This window comes from Oryctolagus cuniculus, chromosome 4 (assembly GCF_051225735.1).
Source record: "Oryctolagus cuniculus isolate XC-2025 breed Fujian yellow rabbit chromosome 4, ASM5122573v1, whole genome shotgun sequence".
NCBI classification, from domain to species: domain Eukaryota; kingdom Metazoa; phylum Chordata; class Mammalia; order Lagomorpha; family Leporidae; genus Oryctolagus; species Oryctolagus cuniculus.
Genome location: NC_142870.1, coordinates 55,144,503 through 55,158,523, shown reverse-complemented (window position 1 = coordinate 55,158,523; position 14,021 = coordinate 55,144,503). Strand labels below are relative to the sequence as shown.

General features: G+C 37.6%; 1 protein-coding gene across 3 annotated transcripts in view; it reads right to left on the bottom strand.

The window, feature by feature from the left end:
- Positions 1-5,551: 5,551 nt before the first annotated feature.
- Positions 5,552-14,021, bottom strand: part of ADGRG7 (adhesion G protein-coupled receptor G7) — a 95,376-nt gene continuing 86,906 nt past the window's right edge. For 2 of the 3 annotated variants that reach the window (XM_089331565.1, XM_089331566.1), the window contains one exon: positions 11,076-11,258. In XM_089331565.1, the coding sequence (XP_089187691.1) occupies positions 11,210-11,258 (49 nt within the window). In that variant the 3' untranslated portion in view covers positions 11,076-11,209. Of the gene's footprint in view, positions 11,259-14,021 lie in introns of all 3 variants that reach the window. The other variant, XM_002716610.6, reaches the window with a different exon arrangement.

Here is a 14,021-nt window from a genome sequence, read left to right as displayed (position 1 = left end):
TCAACTTCTATAATGCCCTGTGGCCTGGCAATTCCATTTCTAGTGTACTGAGGAAAGCATTGTACATGGAAACACATATACTATCAATTTTGTATTTTATTTTTTAAGATTTGCTTTGTATTTATTTGAAATGCAGAGAGGTAGAGGGAGAGGGTGAGACAGAGGTCTATTCACTGGCTCTCTCCTCAAATAGTCACAACAGCCAGGTCTGGGCCAGGCTGAAGCCAGGAGCCTGGAACTACATCCAGGTCTCCCACCTGGGTGGCAGGGGCCCAAGCTCTTGGGCCATCACAAGTTGCTTTTCCAGGCAAATTAGCAAAGAGCTGGATAAGAAACATCCGTGACTTGAACCAGCGCTGCAATATCAGATGCCACTGTTGCAGGTGGTGGCATAATAGGGCACATGGCCAGCCCTAAGGGTGTATTTTCAAGTGAAATATTATAAAATAAAAGAAACACCGCACACATACTCAGACATCAAAAAAAGATTTTGTTGAGCGCAAATAGCAGGTTTCAAAAAAGTATGTTACAGCCGGCGCCGCGCTGGCACACTGGGTTCTAGTCCCGGTCGGGGCACCGGATTCTGTCCCTGTTGCCCCTCTTCCAGGCCAGCTCTCTGCTGTGGCCAGGGAGTGCAGTGGAGGATGGCCCAAGTCCTTGGGCCCTGCACCCCATGGGAGACCAGGATAAGTACCTGGCTCCTGCCATCGGATCAGCATGGTGCGCCGGCCGCAGCGCGCCGGCTGCGGCGGCCATTGGAGGGTGAACCAATGGCAAAGGAAGACCTTTCTCTCTATCTCTCTCTCTCACTGTCCACTCTGCCTGCCAAAAAAAAAAAGTATGTTACTATGCAGAGACTAGATAGCCTGGGAAGATCTCCTTGCAAGATTTGCCCTGGGCTACTGTCTGAGAAGTTAGATTTCCAAGGGCATTCTACCATTCTTTGATAATAATAGTGTGCTGTTATCTAAACTATACAATTCGTTTTATGCTGAACATTTGCTTTCTTTCTGGGGGTGCGGTCCTGGTACATGCCAGGCAATGGGTGCCTATGTGACCAACTCCCAGGAAAGTTCTGAGTACTGAATCTTTAATGAGCTTTTCTGGTGGACAATATTTCACACATTGTCACAATTTGTTGCCGAAAGCATTAAGCATGCCCTGTGTGTTTCCACTGGAAGAGAACTCTTGGAAGCTTGCCCTGGTTCCCTTCACAATTCTCATGTGACTTTTCCTTGGCTGGTTTTGCTTCAATCCTTCCATAATAAATCACAGCTATGACTGTGACTTTATACTGAGTTTTGGGAGTGCTCCTAGTGGATCATCAAACATAGAGGGTGGTCTTAGGGACCGCTGACACAGTTCCTTATACCACTAATATAAAAAGAAAAAGGAGTGTACAAACAAGACCATGAGTTTCTATAGGTGTATACATTTGTGTGTATATAGATCTTAAAATCTGGAACGATATACGTGAATCTCATTACACCGGCTAACTCTGGGCAAAAGAGGAAGTAGAGGAGAATGGCCTGGATTTTGGTAGTAATTTTTTTTTAAAGATTTATTTTTTTGAAAGTCAGAGTTACACAGAGAGAGGAGAGGCAGAGAGAGAGAGAGGTCTTCCATCCGATGGTTCACTCCCCAAGTGGCTGCAATGGCCAGAGCTGCACCGATCTGAAGCCAGGAGCTTCTTCCAGGTCTCCCACGCGAGTACAGGGGCCCAAGGACTTGGGCCATCCTTTACTGCTTTCCCAGGCCATAGCAGAGAGATGGATCAGAAGTGGAACAGCCGGGTCTCGAACCGGCGTTCATATGGGATGCTGGCGCTTCAGGCCAGGGCGTTAATCCACTGTGCCACAGCACCAGCCCTTTTTGGTAATAATAATCAAAGGTACTTTAGCTGTATCTGCTACAGTAATTTATTCACTCTTTTTGAAGGAAAATATACTCATGTACATGGGGAAAATTTTTAAGGTAATTTAAAAATATAAGGACACTTGAAAAAGTTCATGGGAATTGAATACAATGATGAATTTATTTTGCTACAAAAATTTTTGAAATCAATTTTTTTCATAATAAATATTTCCATGAACCTTTAAAATACTCCTTGTATTTCTGAAATTTTATTTTTTTATTTTTTATTTTTTTGAAAATTCCTCTTGCTTAATTTCTTAGCTTTTTATTTTAATAAAGAAGATGAAAAAGCAAAACCGAGTGGTATGACCTAATGCTGCTATCTCTTACAAACTATTTCCCATGAAACTACAGTCCAATTCTTATCTACATTATTCTTCTAATGGAGGTTTGGTACACGTGGAAGTATGACCTTTATAATTTGCTGAACTTTGGTATGAACTTCTATGAAACCACGATATAAAATTGATACCTTTTGGAATATTACAATAAAAAAATGATGTTTGTTTTTCTGTCCCAGTACTCACTAAGCAATAGCAGAATAGGGAAGCCTCCTGACTGGGAGTTGTCCCAGCTGTAAGTTTGTGACTTGGTGCAAGACACCTGCCTCTCTAAACATAAGAACTTGAGGTTCTATATTTGTAAAGAAACAGACAGTTATACCAATGGTTTAGGTGAATGTTAAATTTCCTACTACTTCTGAAATCTTATGACTCTAAATGGAGGGTAAAATTACTAGAGGACTTTAAAAAGTTAATGGAAATGGAATTAAAGGATAAAATAAAATAATAAACTTTAAAAGATAAAAAATTAATATTTAAACTTTATTTCTTAACGTAAGTGCCATCAAGGTCAAGGCACTGTTGAAAGTGGTGATGCCAGCCATTTAAAAAACCCTAAAGAACCTAGGGTCCTGGGAATTTAGCCTTGTCAGTTCAGCCTTTTGTACATTATCAGCTGAAGGAAAATGGGTGTCATTTAAAGGTTTTCTAAAATTTGGAAACAAAGTCAAAAAGAAGCCTAATCAGGACTGTCAGGTGGATGACTGTTGATTTCCCATGGAAACTCGCTCTCAATCGCCCTTTTTTGATGAGAGGAATGAGAAGGAGAATTATTGAGATGTAGAAGGACTGTGTGAGGAAGTTTTCTGTGATATTTTTCTGCTAAAGCTTTGGCTTTCTCAAAACATTAATCTAATAAGCAGATGATTTTATACTTTGGCCCTCCAGAAAGTTGACAAGCAAAACACATTGAGCATCCCAAAAAATCGTTGCCATAAACTTTGCTCTTAACTGTTCACTTTTCCTTTGACTGGACCACTTCCACCTCTTGGTAGTCATTGCTTTGTTTGTGCTTTGTATTCAGCACCATAGCCATGATTCAGCGCCTGTTAAAGTTCTCTGAAGAAGTGCTACAGGATCATTTTTCCCTGCCTCTTGACTTCTCAATCAGAATTTCAGCAACATTTATGTGTTATGTCAAATTCAGTACATATATATGCAGATAAGTAATGTAGATTATGCATACATAACATTGCTTTGAATACACTGAGGGTTTTCTTGGTGTGTGTGCATGCGTGTGTGTGTATGTTTGCCAACTAATAATCACTAATGGGGGCAGGTGCTGTGGAGTAGCAATAAAGCTACCACCTGCAGTGCAATTACTTGAATTGGTGCCTGATTCAAGTCCAAGCTGCTCCACTTCCGACCCAGCTCCCTGATAATGTGGCTGGGGAAAGCAGCAGAAGATGACCCAAGTCCTTGGGCCCCTGCACCCATATGGGAGAATGGGAAGAAGCTCCTGGCTCCTGCCTTCAGACAGGCTCACTCTGGCTGTTGTGGCCATTTGGGAAGTAAACAAGCTGACAGAAAACATCTCTCTCTCTGCTTCTGCCTCTGTCTCTCCATAACTCTGCCTTCCAAATAAGAAAACAAATCTTTTTTTAAAAAAAATCACTAATGAAAATTCTCAAATATTTAGAATTTTATTTTTTTGCAAAAGGAATGGTTGGGGAAAGAGGCAGAAAACATATTGGAAGGAAAAAAAAAATAACTTTCTCATGAGCCCCACCCAACTGCTATATGATATAATGAAGGTTTAGACTTGTTAAGTGTCATCAATGATTCATTTAGACTCACTTAGCATATTTATGACTCTGTTCTGATTTAAAAGCTTCTACATAAGTCTTACATATTTCTTAGTACAATATAAAAATATTCTTCATGTATGAGGACATTTAAGCTCACAAAATGATAAGGGCTCCATAAACTTCTTGGATATTTCAAATCAAATCCAGTGTGAGCATTACATTATACTAAATAAAAAGGAAAAACAAACTGGGGGAAACATTTCCACCTAACATAGTAAAGTGCTAAGATCTAAAATAAATAAGATGCAACAGCCAAAATTTGGAACCAATCAAGGTGTCCATCATTAGATGAATGGATAAAGAAAATGTGGTATATATATATACAACAGAATATTAGTCAGTTATAAAAAAGAATGAAATTCTACCATTTGCAGCAAGATGGATGCAACTGCAGGACATCATGTTGAGTGAAACAAACCAGACACAAAACAAATACCATTCTCCCTTACATGTGGGAGCATAAAATTTAAAAAACAAATAAGAAAGACAAAAGAAGAAACGTCTGTGTGTATCATCAGTATTGCTGCAAATATAGTTTTGTAAAACTTCGTTTTATACCTTTGTTATACCAATGGTTAAGAATGTTATATGACATGAACATAGATGCAAAAATCCTCAATAAAATTCTGGCCAATAGAATGCAACAACACATCAGAAAGATCATCCACCCAGACCAAGTGGGATTTATCCCTGGTATGCAGGGATGGTTCAATGTGTGCAAAACAATGTGATACACCACATTAACAGACTGCAGAAGGAAAACCATATGATTATCTCAATAGATGCTGAGAAAACATTTGATAAAATACAACACCCTTTCATGATGAAAACTCTAAGCAAACTGGGTATGGAAGGAACATTCCTCAATACAATCAAAGCAATTTATGAAAAACCCACAGCGAGCATCCTGTTGAATGGGGAAAAGCTGGAAGCATTTCCACTGAGATCTGGTACCAGAAAGGGATGCCCACTCTCACTACTGCTATTCAATATAGTTCTGGAAGTTTTAGCCAGAGCTATTAGGCAAGAAAAAGAAAAAAAAATGTTATATGACTTTATTTTTAATGATCTGTGATTACTTTTTACTGTATATAGGTGAAATGTTCATTTTTCCATTCAATCATTGTTTGTCACCATTGTCTGTATTCTCACTAAACTAGGGTCTTTTTGCTTTTTACTTGTTAAACTTTTTATTTGGTGAAGTATTAAGCCTTTCTACTGTAATATAAACTTTAAATGTTGTCTCAAAAATTTTTTAAAAAAGGAAGAAGAAGGAAAGTGTCGGAAGGAGAGAGGGAGAAGTAGGGAGTAAGGGAATATCATTATGTTCTTACAATTGTATCTACAAATCACATTGAATCTGTTAAAAACTAATTAAAATTCAATTTTTAAAAATAAAATAAGGAATTCAAAATTTTTTTAGGAAAATAACAATAGCTCAATTGATAAATGGGCAAACGATATAAATAACAACAAAAAATTAACAAGTGTATGTGAAAATGTTTACTCTAAATGTCGGTGACATTATACATGATTACAGTGTTTTCAAAGCAATTTACTAACACATACCAGACATAAACAAATGTTCATACCCTTTGACACACTTAATCTGAGTCCTGAGAATTCATCCTAAGGAAAAATTTGAAAGCAGGAAAAAACATATGTACCAATTTACTTATCACATTATTACTACCATATGAAATATTTAAATGATCTAAATATACAGTAATAGGGAAAATTAGTAAATTACATCATTTTATATCATTCTATAGGACTATATAACCAGGTAATAATGAAAATTATAAATTGTTTTTATTGTAATTACAGCTATATAAAATTCTTAATGTATGTAGACAAAGAGTATAGAGAATATGCAAAATTTAGACATTAATAGGTTAAAGAATTATGGATTTTGTTTTTATAAAAAATACACTTTGTGAATATTAGTTTTCCCAGGTTTATGGAGGTATGATTTATAAATAAAAATTGTGTACATTTAAGGTGTACAACATGATGTTTATATATATTATATATATAATTACCACAATAAAGCAAACGAATCCATCATTTCACAGAGTTACCATTTTGTGTGTATGTGTGTGGTGAGAATATTTAACATCTAGTCTCTGGAAATTCCAAGTGTAAAATGCATTATTAATAACTATGCTCACAAACTGTTGAAATCTTTATTTAATGTATGCTAAACAGATCTTCTGTATATAAAGAGAAACGAAAATGAATCTTGATGTGAATGGAAGGGGAGAGGGAGTGGGAAAGGGGAGGGGTTGCGGGTGGGAGGGACGTTATGTGGGGGAAGCCATTGTAATCCATAAGCTGTACTTTGGAAATTTATATTCATTATTGATATCTTGTCAACTTAAATTTAAATTCTCTGTAAAAATAAAAATAAAAAAAAGAAATTAAAAGAAAAAAAATGGCTAGAAGGAAACTTAAAAAAAAATAACTATGCTCACCATGCTGTATATTAAGTCTCCAAAATTAACTTATGTTATAACTGAAAGATTGGGTCTCCTTTCCCCCATCTCCTGGTCTTTGGCAGTACCATTCTCTCTCTCTCTCTCTCTTTCTCTCTCTCTCTCTCTCTCTCTTTTTCTTTCTCTTTTTCCTTTCTCTCTCTCTCTTTTCTCTCTCTCCCTCCCTCCCTTCCTTCTTTTCTTCCTTTTTTTCCTTTCTTTCATTTATTTGAAAGGCAGAGTTACAAAGATAGGAAGAGAAAGAGAAATCTCCCTTATGCTGGTTCACTCCCCAGATGGCAGCAATGGCAGGGCTCGGCAGCACGGAATCCAGGAGCCAGGAGGTTCAGTCAAGTCTCCCACGTGGGTGGCAGGGGCCCAAACACTTGGGCCATCTTCTGCTGCTTTCCCAGGTCATTAGCAGTGAGCTGGATTGGAAGTGAAGCAGCCAGGACACAAAGGGCAACTATTTGGGAAGCCAGCATAACAGGCAGCAGCTTTACCCACGACATCATAATGCCAGCCCCAGTAGTACCATTTTCTACTCTGTTATTTTGAGTTTGACTTTTCATAGATTCCATATATAAGCAAGATCATGTAGTGTATTTCTTTGTGTCAGACTTCCTTCATTTAGCATAATGTCCTCCAGATTCATTTATAATGTTGTGAATATCAGTATCTCCTTTTTAAAGGCTGAATAATAAACACACACACACACACACACACCCCACAATTTCTTTATCCATTCTTATATAAGTAGACACTTAGGTTGTTTCCATATCTTGGCTAAGTATAAAAATGCCACAGTGAACATGGGAGATATCTCTAACTTAATTTCCTTTGGATACAAAATAGTTGCTACATAATATGATACTTTATTTTTAAGCTCTTGAGGAACATCTCTACTGTAAACTATACCAATTTATATTCCCACCAATAGTATGCAGGGTTCCTCTCCATCCTTTCCAACACTTGTTACCTTTGGACTTTTCAATAATAGACATTCCAATGGTGGAAAGTAATTTCCTGTTGTGCTTTTGATTTGTGGCTCCCTGATAATTAGTCATGTTGAATATCTTTTCAAATACCTGTTATCCATTTACATGTTCTTTGGAATAATGTCCATTCAGTTCAAATAATGTCCATTTGTTCATTTTTTTGATCAAGCTATTTGTTTTGTTGTCTATTGAATTGCATGTGAGTACCTTTTAGAATTTAAATTGTTATAACAGTTTCCTCTCTTACCACCTTTCCTCTGTATCTCCCCTCTTACTCCTCCCTGGAAGTTCTACCTTGCTTGCTCCGTCTTTGGGAGCTATGAATTGAGGGTCCAGCTTCATACTAATGGGGTTCCATAGAGGCAGATACCTCCAGTGGTTGACAAATTGGTGTGCACTGGAAGTGACTTTTGGCCTAGTTTCCCTAAATGTTTACGAAGAATGCCAAGCTCGTCTGAATGAGGCAATGACAAGCTGATAGCAGTGAGTTTGATAATGATGTCTCTTTGTTGGTGACAGTAAAAATGAGGCAAACTAGACTTCCAGGTATGAAAGGTAAGGAGAAAAACATTCCAGACTCTCACAACTGAGCAGGGAACTCTGACCTGTTAGTTAAGATCCAGGAAAGGAAATACAAAGGTCAGGATGGTTTGTTCACCAAAGGAATCATCAAAAGGCTACAAGGCACTGGAATCATGCAAAATGAATCAAAAACCTCAAAGTAGAAGCTGACAATGTGCAGTAGCATGAAAGTAAGTTCTGCAGAGCTCTGAGTCTCTCTTTCTTATATTCTGTTTTCTTTTTTAAGTAAGCTACCCTCTGCTCCTCTCTTCCTTTATCTTACTCCTCTAATTCTGTGATACCAAATAATTTCTTACTGTCCCTACCCATCTCACTCAATCCATACCCTGCTTAGAAAAGGGAATTGATGATGAGCCTCAAAGTAGGTCATTTCCCAGGGAGTATTTACATTTTGTCATCAAATGCAGTAGAACCTCCTTAACATTCTGCTGCCAGCATTCCTTCCTGGGTATGAGTGCCCATTCTCCATGCACCTGTCACCCAAGCCATTCCCCATCCCTCCACTTCACAGTGGGTATGTAACCTAGGCTGGACCAATCTTTCCTCAACACAATGCCTGTGGGCACAGAACCCAAGCAGGATATGCTGGTTCTGGGCATGTTTGCTCTCAAGTCTTTCCGTCTCCAGGCCCTGGTGCACTCTGAATCACAGCAGGAATCTACTGGCTTCTAGCTGGCTGTAGCCAGTGAGAGATGGATGGGGGCTGCAGTGCAGGAGAAAGGGTGAGGCCAAGGTCCTTTTCTGCTCTCCCTCTCCTGGTTCACCCTGGTTGAGCCTCTGCCCCGGCTCTGGTAATTCTTACTTTTATCTCTTTAAGAGAGGTTTCGGCTTTCTCTTTTTGCTGCTGAGTTGTTTGTTTTTTTGTTTGTTTGTTTGTTTTTTTTTTCAGCATTCCTCATTTTGTCTCAGCTTTTTAAACACCATAGAATCAACTGTCTGCTTTAAATTCTCTTTATTTTAAATACTTAGCATGCTTTCTGATTCCTGCTGGAACAATAACTAAAATTAGAATCATTTGTGAGACTTGACTTGTGGATGATCAGAGAAAAGAAGTCCCGCTTCCTATTAGATTATCAGGTTATAGGACTGGGGAGGCCAATAGAGGCTTTCTGACTACCTAAACCCAATTTGAGAATGATCTGAAACACAGAAGCACAAAGAGCCAGGAAATAGACAAAAAGAATCCTGAAACATTCTTAGAATTTGTTGCTCTAACTAGACCTAAGCTAGCATCATCATGTATTCTTGTCCTAAACCAGGACACTTGAAAGTAAAAGTGGCTGCTGGTACTTTTTAAGTCTGGGTGACCAGCAGAAATTGGGACTACAGTAGGCAAACTGAAACATACGAATATAGTCACCCAACCTAAAACTCATTCAGTCTGCTGGACTTTAACATTGAGCCATTAAATTCCCCCTGATTTTTCACCTAATTTAAGTAAGATTCCTATCGCTAAACTAAGACTGCTGACTGGTGTAGGGGATAGAACTTTAAATCACGGGAATGATTTCCTAGTGGTAGGATTTCAGGGAAGAAAGGGGAATACAAATATCCTCCTGAATTTGCCTCCACAACTGCATGCAGAGCTTGCATATCTTTGGTACAGCTATTTTTGGAACATTATATGGAATGTTAATTGTTATACCCCAAGAGTGATGCAAATAGTGCCAAGAAAAAAGCTATAATCACGGAGGAAAACACATACATTCTACTCTCAGGCTAAATGTGGCTCTTCAGTGATTTTTTTTTTTTCATTTAAGCATATTTTCATCTGAATACAAACTTGGGCCTAGCACATACAATGCATCGGCCCTGTGTGTAGCCTCTAGGTCTAGCACTGCAACTCCACTAAGAACATTGGCCTTGGGGAACTGCTTTCCTCCTTTATTCTCTTTCCTTTCCTTTCTCTATTCTCCCATAAGGTCTCATTTGTAACACAGATTAAATGGGCTTTTGATGGCTTGCCTAAGAATCCAATAGTCATTTACAACTATTTCTATAAGAACACACATTCTTTAGATAGTGCTGAGAAGGGTATGCCAAGGGCACATGACACTTGTTGGCCTATTAATTCAGTGCACTCACAGCAGCTGCCTAGTTGATGGCAAAACAGAAACAGCAATTCTGACTGTGCCTCCTATGTTCTGTGGAGTACTTACCCCACCCCAAAGGAGGTCACTTTTCACTTAGGAAGCCATTCGTAATTCCAGTGTTTGGAATTCCATGAGTAGATAGATCTTTTAGAAGCCATAAGGGATGATTGCAACTTTGATTTCTTGAATCTCTGTGTCAGTTCATTATTAAGGGGGCAAATATACTATGAACTTGCAGGAAATATCCAAAGGATTTAGTAGCCAACTAATAAGTCTCAAGGACTGGTTCCTATAGAGTTGATTCTTCTGATCACAAAACAAATTAAAAAAGAGGTTAAATTGGTGCCAAATTATTCATTAGTGATGAAAATATAAGCATACACAACTTTCAAATTCAAAGATCAAAAATGCGATACATACAAACCACTCCCTACACTGCCCACCAGGAGTCACTTTGTTCTGGAAGGAGCATTTTTGTTTCCATGTCGCTTTAGTAAATTGTAAAAAACATTTCTATATTTTTGTCAAAGTGTATCATAAGTACTTCATGATGTCAGAACAATGGTAATCTCGAATGCTGTGTGAAATTCTTCACTTCCTTTGAGTAAAAATCCATTGAATATTATAAAATCTACAAGATCCATTATCCCTGACGATGATACATAATGGGTTTTTCCTAATTCTTGATCCTGAGCAAAATATATTGAGGAAAACTTTCTGGAAAAATGTAAGAAGGAAACAGGTCAAACTCACACATGTTGAATAAAAAGATGACTGTAGGTAACACAGTCTAGATGCTTGAGTTTGCTAGGTCACTTTCAGAGACTGTGATGTCCTCAGAAACCGATGGCTCCAGCAGTCTGAAGTGTTCATGTAGCGCAGGAAAGGACCTGAGCATGTTGTACATCCTCACTCGCAGCCGTATCGGAGTCATCCCAGGCAGCGTCTTCACTTTCTCAGTCGATGATGACAGTGACTCCCACACCTTGGAAGCTTCACTCAGGAAGATTTTTGTTCTAACAGTATAGAGGATAAAAATTTGCAGTCCCTGCAGGAAGAATAAAAGTTTCACATCAGATAAGTGCTGAGGTACAGAATCAAGAATGAGACTTTCTCTCTCCCTGCCAGCCACTCTTTTCATCATGCACAGCCACTGCCCACTTTGGACTTTTCATTTGGCAGCTGCCATTTACTTTCATATCTGAGGGTTGAAGCAAAGTCTTTCCTATACTGCAAGTGATCTGTATCGATATCGATATCAACATCAATATCGATATAGATATACACACATATATAAAATAGCACATTTTGAAGACCTGAGCTCAGGTCTCAGCTTGCCATTAGCTAGCTCAGTAACTTTGTTCACTTCCTAATTCCTGCTATCTTCAGTTTCATAAAGGAGGCAGATTAACTTTGCAATACCTAATTTTTCTTCCAGTTCTACTATCCTGTGATTTCAAGTTTCACAGATTTTCACAACATAACTATAAACTTGGTGCCCTTCTATTCACAGTTTCTGTGCACTTAAATGAAGACCAGATGTATATGAAGGATTAAACTGCAAAGGCCTAAGACTTTCTACATGTTTTAAATGAAAACTGCCACTTATTGAAGTCCTGTTAGGAGCAGATAATTGCTTCTTATTCAATCCTCATCATTTGATCCTTCTCTTTTAATCCTTAAATAAACCCTATAAAATAAGTCTTACTATATCCATGGTATAGGTAAGGAAACCAACATTCAGATAAATTAAATAACTGGCTCAAGATTACTCATGCAGTAATGAGTAGGCTCTGGAACTGAATTCTTTTATCTTTGGCTCCAAAACCCCTCTTTTATCCAATCTACAACTCTGTTTCTTGCTTATAACTGCTAACAGAAAGTAGAGAATATATTATAGTCTGAAGGCACCTCTGTTACTTCGTCACTAACATTCTTTGTGGAACTAACAGATGGAGTAGCATCTGTAGCTACTATACTTGATAATATTGTACCAATGTTAGTTTCTTGATTTTGATAATGTACTATGGTTATATAAGATACTATCATTGGGAAAAGCTGGACAAAAGATATATGAGACATGAGCTGTTTTTCCAAAGTATTGTTAAATTATTTAAAAATTTCAAAGTTATTTTAAAGTAAATACCCATAGATATCTCCTTGACTATCACCTACTGGGCCTCAAGCCTTGTAAATATTTATCTCTAGAATCATGATCTGTGAGTACCATCATAGAAGACTCCTGGTGCTATGGTATGATAACTCAGACTCTGCTAGCTTGACTAATATAATCATAGGAAATGGCAAGAGATAGACTAGCTCGCTAGTTAAAAGTGCAGAGAGTAACTTCATTGTTACCAAACAGATGGTATCTAACTCATCAAAAGAAAAACCATGTGACTCAGGGACACCTTTACACAGAGGTTATCACTTTCAGCAACTCAATCAGATAGTCATCAAACACCATACTTTCTTCATAAAATATTAGGGGTACAGCACATTCTGATATTGAACAAGATGTTACATTGGGTATATCACAAATACACCCAAGTATGTTTTTTGCACTCAGACAACTGATATTCTAGTCAAGAAGAAAGTATTTACATGTACAAAAGTTAGTGTAGAAAAATAGTTACAAAACCATAATAATTCTATTTTGATAATAAATTATATTGATTTAATTCACATTTAAATTAATAAATCTAGAATGAAAGTAATCACTTCCAGGGAATAAAGACTATCAATAAGCAATCTATGTGGGTTGCACCAGTATCAATTTCCTGAGCTTGATAATATAATACAGTTATATAAGATATTCAAATTTGGAAAGTTGTGCTGTTTTACAACTTCTTATGGGTATAAATTTATTTCAAAATAATTTTAAAAAGTAAAAGCAGGATGGTATGGAAACAGAGAAAAATTAAAGAAGAATTTTGACTTCCTCTCCTACTTCTTTCTGCAACATAAGATTTCAGGAAGTCTATAGAATTTCCATGAAAGAAAGTCATTTCCAAGAATTAAATGACATTAACTTGTGTTTCATATGTTTTGGTATATAAAGAAAAACTCTCAACCAGGAAAGTACTCATTAATCTTTACAAAATATACACTAAATATAATCACTCAAAAAATGCTGCCTTTGGGGCTGGCATTGTGGCACAGCATGTTAAGACACCACGTGCAATGCTGGTATCCCATATAAATACCATTTCCAATCCAGCTCCCTGCTAATGAGCCTGGGAAAACAGCAAAAGATGCCCCATGCTTAGACCCCTGCACCCACATGGGAGATCTAGAAGAAGCTCCTGGCTCCTGGCTTCAGCCTGGCTCAGCCCTGGCCATTGCGGCCCCTTGGGAAATGAATTGGTGGATGGAATCAGCAAACTCTCCCTCACCCTCCCCCTCTCTCTCCCCTTCCCCTCTCTTGCTCCCTCCCCCTCTTTCTCTCTGTAACTCCCTCTTCCAAATAAATAAATAAATAAATAAATCCTTTTTTAAAAAAGTGCTTCATTACATACAGGGTTTTTCAGAAACACATTTAACTTCTGTTTAAAAAAAAGAAATTGAAGTTTATTAAACATAATTAAAATTGTATAAATATTTCTTAAAAGACAACAATGGGCCCATTGTGGAGAAAGCAGAGCAAATGATAGCTGCCTATGATCCTACACTAAGCATCTCTCCACAGAGACACCCATTTGAATACCTATTCACACAATAAAGTATACTTATAAAGTACATTATATTATTTTTTAAATATTTATTATTTACTTGAAAGTCAGAGTTACACAGAGAGAGAAGGAGAAGCAGA